The 13,660-nt window shown below is 44.0% G+C and overlaps 1 protein-coding gene across 2 annotated transcripts; it reads left to right on the top strand.

Moving 5' to 3' along the window:
- The first annotated feature begins 8,096 nt into the window (after window positions 1-8,096).
- Window positions 8,097-13,397, top strand: ATP5PD (ATP synthase peripheral stalk subunit d). Of its 2 annotated transcripts, none has more exons than XM_066618159.1 (6): window positions 8,097-8,201; window positions 9,774-9,904; window positions 10,495-10,591; window positions 11,742-11,813; window positions 12,979-13,041; window positions 13,182-13,397. In XM_066618159.1, exons 2-6 carry the CDS (start codon window positions 9,783-9,785, stop codon window positions 13,311-13,313), a joined length of 486 nt encoding a protein of 161 aa, XP_066474256.1. In that variant the 5' UTR covers window positions 8,097-8,201; window positions 9,774-9,782; the 3' UTR covers window positions 13,314-13,397. The 2 variants fall into 2 exon arrangements, with proteins under 2 accessions (XP_066474256.1, XP_066474255.1); XM_066618158.1 differs by lacking the exon at window positions 8,097-8,201 and adding an exon at window positions 9,059-9,082.
- Window positions 13,398-13,660: the final 263 nt, after the last annotated feature.

Genomic DNA, 13,660 nt, shown 5'->3' with positions numbered 1-13,660 from the left:
TTGTAATTATCTGTTTATTTTAATTAATGTTTGTACTTATTTTAATCATCATTTTATCTCTTATTCTGCATTCATATATTTCATATCTATTTTCTAAACAAAGTTATTAAGAGATTTCTGATTTCTATAAAATCTCTCTCTTCTCTGATATAAGTCGCATTTTCAAGAGATATTTCTCTGGAGGCCTCTCTCTCACATTCCTGAGGCATCTCCCTTATCGGATTCTGCCAACATTGATATGTAGTTCCTGTATCCTGTATTGGCAACCTTCAGTCTCGAAAGACTATGGTATCGCGCTCTGAAAGGTGGTTCTGGCACAGCGTCTAGTGTGGCTGAAAAGGCCAATCCGGGAGTGACAATCCCTTCCACACCGGGAGCAAGTGCAGTCTGTCCCTGGTCTGTCTCCCTGGCTATGGGCCTTCCTTCTTTGCCTCTTAGCCTCAGACTGTTGGCAAAGTGTCTCTTCAAACTGGGAAAGGCCATGCTGCACAGCCTGCCTCCAAGTGGGCCGCTCAGAGGCCAGGGTTTCCCACTTGTTGAGGTCCATCCCTAAGGCCTTCAGATCCCTCTTGCAGATGTCCTTGTATCGCAGCTGTGGTCTACCTGTAGGGCGCTTTCCTTGCACGAGTTCTCCATAGAGGAGATCCTTTGGGATCCGGCCATCATCCATTCTCACGACATGACCAAGCCAACGCAGGCGTCTCTGTTTCAGCAGTGAATACATGCTAGGGATTCCAGCACGTTCCAGGACTGTGTTGTTTGGAACTTTGTCCTGCCAGGTGATGCCGAGGATGCGTCGGAGGCAGCGCATGTGGAAAGCGCTCAGTTTCCTCTCCTGTTGTGAGCGAAGAGTCCATGACTCGCTGCAGTACAGAAGTGTACTCAGGACGCAAGCTCTGTAGACCTGGATCTTGGTATGTTCCGTCAGCTTCTTGTTGGACCAGACTCTCTTTGTGAGTCTGGAAAACGTGGTAGCTGCTTTACCGATGTGCTTGTTTAGCTCGGTATCGAGAGAATGAGTGTCGGAGATCGTTGAGCCAAGGTACACAAAGTCATGGACAACCTCCAGTTCATGCTCAGAGATTGTAATGCAGGGAGGTGAGTCCACATCCTGAACCATGACCTGTGTTTTCTTCAGGCTGATTGTCAGTCCAAAATCTTGGCAGGCCTTGCTGAAACGATCCATGAGCTGCTGGAGATCTTTGGCAGAGTGGGTAGTGACAGCTGCATCGTCGGCAAAGAGGAAGTCACGCAGACATTTCAGCTGGACTTTGGATTTTGCTCTCAGTCTGGAGAGGTTGAAGAGCTTTCCGTCTGATCTGGTCCGCTAGTTTCATATCTGTTCTGTCAACTTTGATTTTGAACAGACTTTCTGCTAATGAGTCCATGTCTACTAGGATTAATTATTCCTTATTATTAGAAATATTCTTAAATTCACTATCTATTCTGGCACCTAGGAAAGTCTGGGCATTTTAGTTAGTTGTCAAATTTGAAATATTCCTGCTTAGATAAGAATTCCACATTCCAAATTAGCTGTACAGCATCTATCTGTAAGCCTCACTTCAAGGCAGACTCAAATCCTTTTAACTTAATTTTTCCTTTATTAATCTAATATTCAGCAAAGAATATACTTGCTAACTTCTGAGTTTACAAACAATAAATTTTGTAACATTCTATGTGCTACTTTCCTTTTAAATGACTTCAGAACAGCTTTTAAAGTCCCTATTTGGTGCTGGAGCTTCTGAATTCAAACTGTTCAGAAGCTGGCATTTTACTTACAGGCAAACTTGAATGCAAGCTACTGTTTCCCTATTCAGTTGCAGGAATTAAGTGTCTTTTAGAATGATTTTGCTTCTGTTTACGACTTCATCAGTTAACCCTCATTACCCCCATTAGAGTTCATCAGTTTATTGCCTGGCCAATTTGTTACTGTTTTAGAGATCATAAAAGACTCTCTTTGTCTAAATGTAGGCATTTCAGTCTGCAGGCTAACTTTATTTTAGATGTTACACTGTTCCTCTGTAAATATATTATTTTAAAACTTTATTCTGGTTTAACAATGTCTTTTGATTTCAAGAGGCTCAAAGCTGTTTGGATTTTTTAAAATCCAAATTGCTTCTTTGTTCCAGTCTGACATGCAGATGGAGGCTGCATTAACTCCAGCAGCAAGCAGTTTGAACTTAGATGTCATTAATCTTGTCAAGAGGGATTCTTTGAAGCCCGTAATCTAATTGAGGTGTCAAATTGTTTTATGACTGGGGAATCTCTTGCAACATTCCATTTCATTACTCCTGCTTTAACGAACTTGCTACCCCTAGCTCTGATTCTAAGGGTCACACAAAGTTTATTCTGATTTTCCTGTATTCCCTATTTCCAAACTTATTTCCTAACTAATTCTTTTATTTCCTAACTTATTTACCCATTGCCTCTACATTATTAAACTTCTCCTTTAATTTTGTTCTTATAAAAGAGCAATTGGGGATGTATCCTTGATTCCTTCCTAACAGACTTTCCCTTGAGGACTCCCAGCTTGTGGTCCTCCCTCTAAGGCTTCTGGGTAAAATGGATTTAAACTCAAATATACATTTCCCTATATCTAGTAAGCAAATGTGCTTGTGAACATGCTAAACATACATATTTTCTCTCTAACATAACATTAGCATGACTATATCTTGGCATCATGTACACTTGATTCATACATACATTTGAACAAAACATCATGACATTTTACTGTATTTACTTCTGGCCTGTTAAGCATAAGTTTGGCTTTTCCCTTTGGCCTTGCCTTAGGTCCTGCTCCCAGGAAAGTGAGGTTAGGATTGCAGCCTTAGATCCCAGTCCTATCCAACTTTCCAGCACCAGTGCAGCTGCAGTCCCAAAGTAAGGGAACAAATGTTGCCATATCTTGAGGCTCTGTGTCTGCCTCCCCACCACAGGATGAAGTGCATGCCCACTGGCATAGCTGCACTGGCAGTGGCAAATTGGATAGGATTGGGCCCTAAATTGTCACAGGGTTGTGAATATTTTACAATCTTGGCTCATCTCCCACACATACAGTTCTGTCTTAAGTAGCATTATGAACTCTGAAAGTATCTGATCAAAAACATTCTCTCAGAGACAACTGCATCCTAGTGTTCTGTCTCTTTAAAATGCAATGTAAGAAGTTGCCTATAAATCATAATCCTGAGCACATTTATTTGCAAACAACACTAAAATAAATTAAATTTACTTACAAGGTAAAGATGTTTGGGTCCATAGAGTCAGGTATACCATGTTATAATATGAAAACTGTAATGCTTAGAATGGTGTATTTGCAAAGGATATTTTTCAGGGACTAAAATCAGTGCATCTAATCCTGCAAGCCTGTCATAAAACACAACCTTCTTTTCTGGGGCATAATTCTCTATGTTTCTAGTTTTGCATTTGATATAAACACAGATCTCTCCTAAGCAAATATGCCCAGAAAATGACTCTGCCCTCATATGATATTTAAATCAGACACAAAACAAAGGTGCCATTAATCATTTACAAACACACTCAAACATCTTTGATTGGCAGAGTGGCCTTGCTTCCTAAAATGTGCACAGCGCTCATGAAATTGGCAGGAAACTCCAGGGTTAGCCCAGGCTAGGAGGCAAAGGCTGCAATCCTAATCACACTTTCCTGAAAGTAAGCCCCATTGAACAAAATAGGACTTACTTTTGAGTAGACCTGGTTAGGATTTTGCCCAAACAGGATCATTTAGCCAGATTTCTGCTTCTCCAGCAAGGCCATACGACATTTACTGTGGCAGCCTGCTTTGGGTCCCATCCCCACATATATCCTATGCCTTTAACAGTGACATTCTATGAAAAGCAATAATTCAGTTGTACTTTTTGCACCAGGGGGAAGCTGTGGGAATCTGATTAAGTTCAAGGTTGGAGAGACTGGGATTCTTTCATGTCAAAAGCAACAGAAGAGAAGTTTAAGGGCTGTCTCTGTTCTCTCCTCCCCCCAGCAGTTTCACCATGAAGCATCCTTTAATTTTCCCCACCCACCACCCCTTTTTTTTTGGTGCTTAACATTAAACATGATAATGAACTGAAAATGAATGCTCATGATTTGGTTCTAATGTGTATCAGCTGTGTATGTGTGTGTGTTGGGGGAGGGGGAACCTAACAGCTTTCCACTGTGCCAGGGACTTCTCAAAAAGTCACCCCAGACTACCCACCCCTCCTCACCCAGGCTTTGCCTGGGGTGGGCTCCTTTCCAGACAGCTAAGACCCCCAAGCCCCTCCTTCCAGAGGATGCACACTTCTAGTGGGAAGAAAAAGTTCTTAATGGAAGGAACTGACTTTCAGGCTGGAATCCTCTATGTCTGTGGTTCTCAAACTTTTCTGGCCCATGGCTCCCCTGATCCTTGTGGCCATTGGCCAGGGCTCCCCATTACAACACCTCAGCTCAGTTACCCCCAAAATGTGGATGAAGATGTTATACACTAGAAACAAATAAACAGCTGCCAGCACTCTTTTAAAAAAAAAAAAACTTTTGGAGACAAGACCATCAAGAGTGGCTTTTTTCTTTTTTAAAGGGGGAGGAAAAAGAGAAAGGTGAAGGTCTTTGGAGAAAGGTGAAGGTTAAGCTGATACAGATCCCAAACCTATGTAGGTCTGCTCAGAAGTAAGTCCCATTTGAGTCAATGAGGCTTACTCCCAGGAAAGTGTGGAAAGGATTGCAGCCTCACAGAGCAAGATTACAACTCACCCCAAAGTAGATGGGGCATGCTCACACACATACACCCCAGCAGATGCAGATGCTGCCCCTATTCCCCCCAGGCAAGATGGAGGAATGCAGGCTGGGGCATTTGGACATCCCCCGCAGGCTGGGCTCCCTCCTTCCCAAGCAGAGGAAAGCCCTGCACCCCTCTGTACTTACTCTTCCCTACCATTTGAAGCCTGCCAGGAATGTGCCCAGCCAGCCTTCTCTCCCACCTCCCCACCTCACACTCCCCACTCATTCACAGCTGCAGAAAAGCAGCAAGTAAGGAGGCAGCAGGTGCAGCTGAGCAGCTACAGCCACCTCTCTCCCCAGATGCCTCAGGACACTCCTGAAGGCCAGCCACGCCTCCCTAGGGAGCCGGGACACACAAATTGAATACCTCGGCTCTATTTAGTTACCTGGGAGTAAGACCCATTGAACACAATGGGACTTACTTTGAGCATTTTGCTGCTCTTCCAGCAGAGATAATGAGTGCCCCTTCTCCTTTAAGAAAAGGACAAAGGGGTGAGGCTGGTGGAGGTGCCCCCAGAGGATCAGCTTTGGGGCATTTGCCCCGTTTGCTCTGCCCTAGGTCTGCCAGTGCTTATAGGTGAAGGTGTTTGAAAATGGTCTTATATTCCTTACTCACAAGTAAGCCCATTGTGTTCAGTAAGGCTCAGGCTGTAATTCTGTTTTAGGGCCCAATTCTAGTCCCACTTTCCTGAGAGTAAGCTCCATGGACTATAATGGGGGTTACTTCTGAGTAGACACGCATAGGCTTGGGCTCTAACTCACCAGAAACAAACACCTCTACTTATAGGAGGCAGAAGATGCATTCAGAACTTCAGAGCCCAAGCCAATGCATGTCTACTCAGAAGTAAGTCCCATTAGGGTCAAGGGCTTACTCCCAGGTAAGTGTGGACAGGAGTGCAGCCTTAGAGCCCAAGCCAAGGCATGTCCACTCAGAAGTAAATCCCATTATAATCAATAATGGATTGATTGGAAGTGTGGATAGCGCTGCAGCCTAAGGCTGCAGTCCTATGCAGGTCTTACTCAGAAGTAAGCCCCATTGTGTTAAATTGGGTTTACTCCCAGGAAAGTGTGCATAGGATTGCAGCCTTACTCTACATAAGCATAAGCAGATAATAGGCTATATAAGATTAGATCTAGAATCCTGGCTATGGGCCTGCCGAGCAAGGAGGAAGTCTTGGAGCTAAAGAAGAGCAGGCTGGGCACAGTGCCAAGCTGGTGCTCCTGGCCTCCCCCAAACACAGACACTGGATCTGCCCCTGCATGGAGACAGCCCAGTCTGAAGAGGTGTGGTCTGGAGGATGGGCTGAAGGACCCCACAGAGGAACTTGGTGGGTAGAAGGGTGCCACTGAGGTGTTGCCATGGAGACTGCCCACTTTGGTCTGCAGGATGAGCCTGGCCCTGTGCCTAGAGGGAGGGTGAGCTTGAAGAGAATTGCCCCCTGAGGCACATGGAGGGCAGAAGGGTACCAGCCAGAGGTTGCCATGGAGACAGCCCAGTTCCATGGGGTGGGATCTGGAGCGTGGGTTGAGGCTGAGCAATGGGGCTTACTCCCAGGTAAGGGTGGCTAGGATTGCAACCTGTGAGCCCCATCTGACCCTAGCCTGTGTCAAGATGCCTAGCTGCTGCCTTTATAGAAGTCAATCCATTTCCAGTGTCAAAGGCCAAAGCAATCCAGGAAGCTGGAGAGTCTGAGCTGGCAGTTCCCTAGCCCTGAGCTCTGGCTGGTCTTGTTAAGCAGGCACCAGTGACCTGAGGGGCAGTTGGAAACAGCATTCGAAGTCCCTTCTGTAAGCATCTGTGCCTTGGAGCAGACAGTGGGCAAAAATAATCTCTCTCCACTTGCCTAGGGTTCCTTGAAAGCCAGGCAGCCACCAACCCAGGTTGGCAGGAATTGAAAGAAACAGGAGGCCCAGCCATAGGTCCTAACTTCAGGGGAAACAGAGAACCCTGATTTTAAGAGTCACCCCAGCAGCATGACAGTTCCCTGTTTGTATCATGGAATACTGAATGCACAATGCATTGTTTACAGTGAGATGGGGAATTCTCTCTCTCCCTCCAGGTTTTGGAAACCACCAGACATTAAAAAGCTGTTGATGAGGTGGGTGTTCTTCCCATGATCCCTCCATTCTAGCACAGTCCAGGTACCTTAGCGCTAACTAAGATACCCACATAGGGGAGGACAGGAGTCTGCTTGCCAGGTGAGATGGAAATGTACATGGTAGAGGAAGGAAAGTGGGACAGAGCAGCTCTCAAAAGACTCTGAAGGGAGAGAGTGGAAGAAGGGATTCTCTGTGCCCACCACCTTTGCTGGGAAGGTGGGCGCCGGCAGCCACCCGAGCTGAAGCGAGCAAGCTGGGCAACTAAGGGCCCAATCCTATCCAGCTTTTGAGCTCCAGCGTAGCTACAATGCAGCCCCATGGTAAGGGAACATGTTCCTATACCTTGAGAAGGACCCAATGACTACCCCTCCACCACAGGATGCAGTGCACACCCCGCTGGCACAACTGCACCAGCACTGGAAAATTGGATAGGATTGGGCCCTAAGGCTGCAATCTGACACCTGTGCAGCCCCAAGGTAAAGGAGCACATGTTCCCATACCTTGAGGAGCACTCAGTCACTGCCCTGTGGCAGCCTTACAGCCCACCCCTGTGCGTGTCTACTCAGAAGCAAGTCCCATTGGAGTCAGTGGGGCTTACTCGCAGGTAAGTGTAGAGAGGATTGCAGCCTGAGGGCCTCATCCTAGGCATGCTTACTCAGAAGCAAGTCCCATTAGAGTCGGTGGGGCTTACTCGCAGCTAAGTGTGGTTAGGATAGTCGCCCAGCTCTGGTGGCTGCTGGTGCCCGCCTTCCCAGCAAAGGGGGTGGGCACAGAGAGTGCCTTCTTGCACGCCCTCCCTTCGGAGTCCTTTGAGAGCTGCTCTGTCCCTCCTCCCCTCCCCTCTGCCCTGGTTCAGTGCCAAGCGGGCGTCTAGGCTGGGGGTACCCCCGTGCCCTGAAGCGGGCTTGTGGCTGCAGCCTAAGCCCCGCTGCAGTCCACCCTCTTTACTTCTGAGCAGGCACGCAGCGGCTTGCAGGCTAACAGCGAGGCTCTGCAGTGCCTACTCAGAAGTAAGCCCCATGGATTTAATGAGACTTTACTGCTAGGATTGCAGCCACGATCAGTGCGCGCACACGCGTGCTGTGGCACTGACGGTGCAGCATCAGCCCCTTCCTGGCCCCCAAGGGCAGCGCTCAGTTCGCTAGGGGCGCGCCCTGAGCCCTGTTCACTTGCAAGGGACTGCCTAAGGATTGCAGCGGGGAAAGAGGAGAGCAGTGCGGACGTCTTTCTCGGTGACACTGAGCCACCAGTCCTGATTGGGTGCTTTCAGGCTCTGTTTCCGGGAGCAGGGTTCCGGCGACTGCTGGCACTGGCAGGAAGGGTTGCTGAAGGTGAGTGGGGCATCTGTCCTTTGGGGTGGCCTTGCTGCTTTCGAATAGCCTCTGGTCAGAGGGCTTCTGTCCCTCCTTCTTCTATACTATTGGGATTTCTTTGCATCCTTAGTGGGATTTCTTCAGTGTCCCTTTCTGAGTTATAGGCCTGATGGTGGTGCCTGCCCTCTTCCCAGTCTCCTGGAATTGATTTGTCTGGAGCTTTAGGAACAGTGAACTAGTAACCTGCAAGCAGACTGAGGAGGCAATCCTATCCACACTTACCTGGGAGTAAGCCCCACTGACTACAATGGGGCTTACTTCTGTGTAGACCTGCACAGGATTGGGCTCTAAGGCTGCAATCCTATCCACACTGACTTGGGAGTAAGCCCCATTGACTGCAGTGATAACTTCTGAGTGTGGGATTTGGCTCTTAGAGCTGAATACTGTACTAGTGCATCGTATTTTGTGTATTGTGTATCTTGTGTATCTGTATTTTGCTCTTGCATAACTATTAGGCACTATTACAGAAACAAGGTGATATTTGCCATAATAACTATCTGTAGTTTGAACAAGGAAAATAAGATTTACAAACATACTAAGTGTTTTGTGCCTGGATGAGTTTAAAGCAGTGTTTCTTAAACTGTGGGTTGGGACCCACTAGGTGGGTCCCCATTCATTTCATTTTTAATATATTAGACGATGGTACTTGACACATGATATGTGACTATGTTTGGGGAGATGTTACAGACCTGTACTTTTAACAAGCTACTATGCATATTCTTTTAAAGGTGCTAGTAAATGGGAGTTACTCCTGGGTAAGTGTGGGTAGGATTACAGCCTAGGATTGATAAAAGTTTTCCTGCTTGATGATGTCACATCCGGTCATGACATCACTTCAGGTGAGTCCTGACAAGATTCTCATTTTAAAAAGTGGGTCCCAGTGCTAAATGTGTGAGATCCACTGGTTTAAAGCATAATTGACTATGTTGCTTGAGTCTTTAAGCCCCTGATTTACAACCCCTGAGGATGCTTTTCACAGTTGAAAGTGAAACATTGGAACTAGATCTTATAGAATATGTTATAATCCATGACTTAAAGACTCAAGCAATATGCTAAATTACAATAAATTTATTTAACATCGTTAGGTGAGTCTCTGGAAACACAGTTTTGAGCTTCACAGCCTGCTCCTGATACCTTTTGTTGGAGATAAACATCACTGAGTTTGTGGTGCTGACTCCTAGATGCATGGGGATGGTAGACCTAGCCTCATTCTAGTTTTAAATGAAGCTGAAAGGTGTTCTGTTTTCACAGTTTTTCTCCTGCTGTTAATTTTTATGTGGAGTAAAAAAATCTTGAAATTCATCAAATTAGTCCTGATGTTTATGCAAAGGAGACTGCAGAAAGTGGGGGGAGGCTAGAATAAGCAGAGAAAGTGTTTACAGTTGTTTCAGTTGCATGTGTAACTTGTTTTCCTCTTTAACATATTGGGGAATGCAGACACAGAAAAGGGTAGTTCTAAGAACATTTTCATGCCATAAATTATCATAAATTTGTTTTTCTGTTTACTTTCTTTTCTGTTTAATTTTCTAGGTTGCAACAATGGCTGGCCGCAGAGTTGCTCTGAAAGCCGTAGACTGGATGGCATTTGCAGAGCGAGTGCCTCCCAATCAGAGACCCATGTTTAATGCCCTGAAAACACGCAGTGATACTCTCTCAGCCAAGTGAGTATTTCCAAGTCTAGAACGCTGGTAGAATTGTTCACTCTTTCTCAGATGCCTCACTATTTGTGTGGGGCAAGTTCAAGCTATGTGTTATTGGTGATATTCATTTATATTTGATGGTTAGAATTCATTTTGTATTTTTAACAGTTTATTTTAGTCACTGTTCACAGGATTTCTAAACCACATTATTCAATGCTTTTGTAAAATTCTTGGTTTAAATTGTGCTTTATTATTATTTGTTGCTGAGATAGGCATCAACTTACTGTAGTAAACAACTAATTTTACCATGTGACACTTTCATTGTAGTCACCTTTGGCTTCCGGACAATATTCTGCTTATCTCTGTGTTAACAACAGTCGTAAGGAGCTGTCTATGCTGTAAACAAATTGTATGGCTAAAATCTGACTTTCTGCAGTACTTTAGGTAGAGAGTGAGATATGAAATTCTAGAGGTGTTGCTGAATAGCTGAGAATATAGGCATCTTTCATTAACCACTCCTACTGACAAGAGTGTTAGTTGGGTGCAGAACAAAAAATACTCTGAAATTTCTAGCCGTGGTTCTAATATATTTTTGTTTTTCATCTGAACAGGCTTACTTCTTTGCCAGAGACTCCCCCAGTGATAGACTGGGCTTTTTACAAGACTGCAATTGCCAAACCTGGCATGGTGGATGAATTTGAGAAAAAAGTAAGACTTCTTTATGATGCTTGGGGTGTTTCTGAGTCTATGGACTTGGGAAGCTGCCTTATTGGCCAATCTAGCACACCATTGTCTACTCAGACAGGCATGGCTCTTTGGGATTTCAGAAAGGGGTCTTTCCAACCCTATAGGGAGATGCCAAGGATTGAAAATGGGACTTTCTGCATGCAAAACATGCAATACTACACTAAAGTACAGTCCCTCTAATCTAAGTAAGGGTTTTCTGCATGTCCTGCAATCTAGGGTTGTACAATTGAAATGCTATTTTCCAGCAGGCTTTTGGATGATCTTGGCACTAGAGTTGCAGTATGCAACAAGACATGCTCCTCCATGCCAGTTTACTCTGTGACCAAGTCCACCACCATCCCCATGCTTAGCATTTGTTTGCAATACAAGTACGGAACCTGGGTACAGTTTTCCTCTGTTTTTTGGAATCTTTAGTGGCCAGAATTCAAGAATGTAGGAGAAACTTCCTCAATTCAGCACTTGTTTCTGCAGGCAAGTGCTTAAGATGGGGGCATGGCCATGGTGGCTACCTTGTGTGCTCCTTTTTCTTCCTGTGGCCCAAAGTAGTAAAGCCTGAGAAGGTCTACTAGAGGAAGACAAGGGAGTTATCATTTTCATACCTTGTTATGACAATAATTATACTGTGTTACTTTATTCATAGCCAGATTTCTGGCTCTTTCATCATTTTCTGGATGATGGAATGGTCTTTAGTGTTACTTTTGTCTTTATAAAGGGCATCCTCAGTTGCATGTGTACTCATACGTGCACATGGGTATCAAGGGAAAAAAATGCTAGCAATGAGGCCAAAAGTCCATGAATGGCAAGAGGTATTGTCTGTGAAACTTAAGTGCATAAGATAAGCACAGTACTATAATTCACAATAGCAGAGTAATATTAGTCATTAGTGATAAGATTATCTCCGTGGTCTTTCTAAGTTAATTGCCACCTGTAATGTCAGGAAAGCATTGTTCTGATTCAAGTCTGAACAAATAGTCTGTCTTGATGAATTCTAAATTCAGTGGTTTTATGCTGCTCTTTGAAGTTTCTTCATTGAAAAATGCAGCCTTTCAGACAGAGTTAACTTTGATTCTGCCAATGATACAACCCTGAAATATTTTCTCTAAAATTTCAGTTTAAGGCACTCAAAATTCCTGAGCCTGTGGATACCCAGTCGGCTAAGATAGATGCCCAAGAACAAGAGGCGGTGAGTGTTTTTTGTTGTCCAGTTATACAGCATCTCTTGAATATGTGTGGGTGATCTGGACTAGGAAGGGCCTACTGGTAATTAGGCAGATTTTGTGAGACTTTAATCTTTGGTCAAAGCTTCCTATAGATCCCACCTTGGCAAACTGCACTAGGGACATCATGCTCTGCTCTCAGCTTAACATATTCCATCTTTGTGATCAAGCATATGTTGGGGTTCCTTTTGTTTAAATAGTGGCATTGTTGAGGTCCAAATGTATTTCAAAGATGACAATCTTAAAACGTGTTCTTTTGTGTAAAAAAAAAAAAAGAAAGAGACCTTCCACTTACTTAGGCAATAAGTTCTGATAACGCAAATTAGGGTGGACAGGAGGTGCAAGTGGGAAGGTTACAGTTTGGTTTCAAAATCCATCAGAGGTGTAATAACAGTGCAATCATTGCATGTTTATTTAGGAGTAAGTCTTATTATGTTCAGTTGGACTTACTCCCTTGTAACTGTACTTAAGATTGCAGCTCAAATGTCTTATTTCCAGTGTGTTTTGTTTATGCTACATTGGTAGTTCTTTATATAGCAACTATTCATCCTAAGTGGCAATAAGTCAAGGCCAGTTCATTCACTTGGATGTGCAGATATACTGTACAAATGGTAGTGTAGACCTATGTACAGTACTTATCATAGCAGGTGCAACATAATATCCACTGAGCATACCCAGTGTGCACACATCTTTGTACAACCAGGGGTGGGCTAATACTTCCTTGTATGGGTAGTGTTTTTGGCCGCATGGACTTTTCTTAAGAAGATATACTCTGCCTACATCTTATAAAGGACTTAATAGATGTTTTCTTCTGCATAGGAGAACAAACCTGTGCAGATTTTTAGAAGCATTTGCTTGCTTGGTTCTGTGTGTTGCTTTATTGTTGTGGGCAGGTTCTTTTTATCTTCATTGTATGCATACTTGCCAATTTATATAAATTGTATTTATTTGCATCTCTTTTTTAAATGTGGGAATGCATCATTGGGTGACTGTTTTGGCAAAAACTTCATAGCAGGATTGGGTGCTGTGTCTAGACCCACAGAATTTGAGTTGGAACTGAAGCAACACAAAGTTCTTCAGCATCTCAGAATGTCACTTAACTTGCTTGCTGAATAATTCACTTTCTTGCAGGCCAAGAGTGCTGCTGCCTATATACAAGCCTCTAAAGACCGTATTGTCCAGTACGAGAAGCAGGTAAGCTGTTGACTTTCTTGGTGCAAATCAACTGCTGCACAGCGCTGTATTCACTGCTAAATAAGTTTGATTGTTTTTAGTTTGAACACTCCTCTTTATTGATGTGTTGATCATGATTTTCTGTTTTCTTCTCTTTCAAGCTTCACAAGTTTAAAAACATGATTCCTTTTGATCAGATGACAATTGAGGATTACAATGAAGCGTTTCCTGAAACCAAATTGGACAAACAGAAATATCCATATTGGCCACACAAGCCAATTGCTGACTTGTAAAAGCTTCTATGCCTACAAACATTTTGTGATGTCCATCAATTCTAGGATCTTCAAGAACCTGTTAAATAAAATAATTGTATTGGATCCTTGGCAGTTTGTCTTCTCAATTTTAGAAGTGTTACAGCTGCATCCTTTGTAGGTTTACTATGAAATTTAAATAGGGTTTAATACCAAGTAAGTCTACATGTGATTTCACCCTTAACCTTTCTGTTCTGGAATACTGAAAGCTACTGTGATCTGGCAAAAATTGCTGATCCTGGCCCCTGCTTCTAAGCTGGCCTTGAGTGTTTTTCAGTCACTTGTTCTGGGGTCTACTAGAATTGTTTTGTGGGTTACAAGGTAAGGAC

The sequence above is a fragment of the Tiliqua scincoides genome, chromosome 2 (genome assembly GCF_035046505.1).
Source record: "Tiliqua scincoides isolate rTilSci1 chromosome 2, rTilSci1.hap2, whole genome shotgun sequence".
NCBI lineage: Eukaryota > Metazoa > Chordata > Lepidosauria > Squamata > Scincidae > Tiliqua > Tiliqua scincoides.
The sequence above is the reverse complement of the archived record's forward strand: the minus strand, read 5'-3'. Positions and strand labels throughout refer to the sequence as shown.

Excerpts from the sequence above, each read along its gene's own strand:
- ATP5PD (XM_066618158.1), top strand. Across the intron at positions 9,905-10,494 it reads AGTGATACTCTCTCAGCCAA|GCTTACTTCTTTGCCAGAGA; the intron begins GTGAGTATTTCC and ends TCATCTGAACAG. Across the intron at positions 10,592-11,741 it reads TGGATGAATTTGAGAAAAAA|TTTAAGGCACTCAAAATTCC; the intron begins GTAAGACTTCTT and ends CTAAAATTTCAG.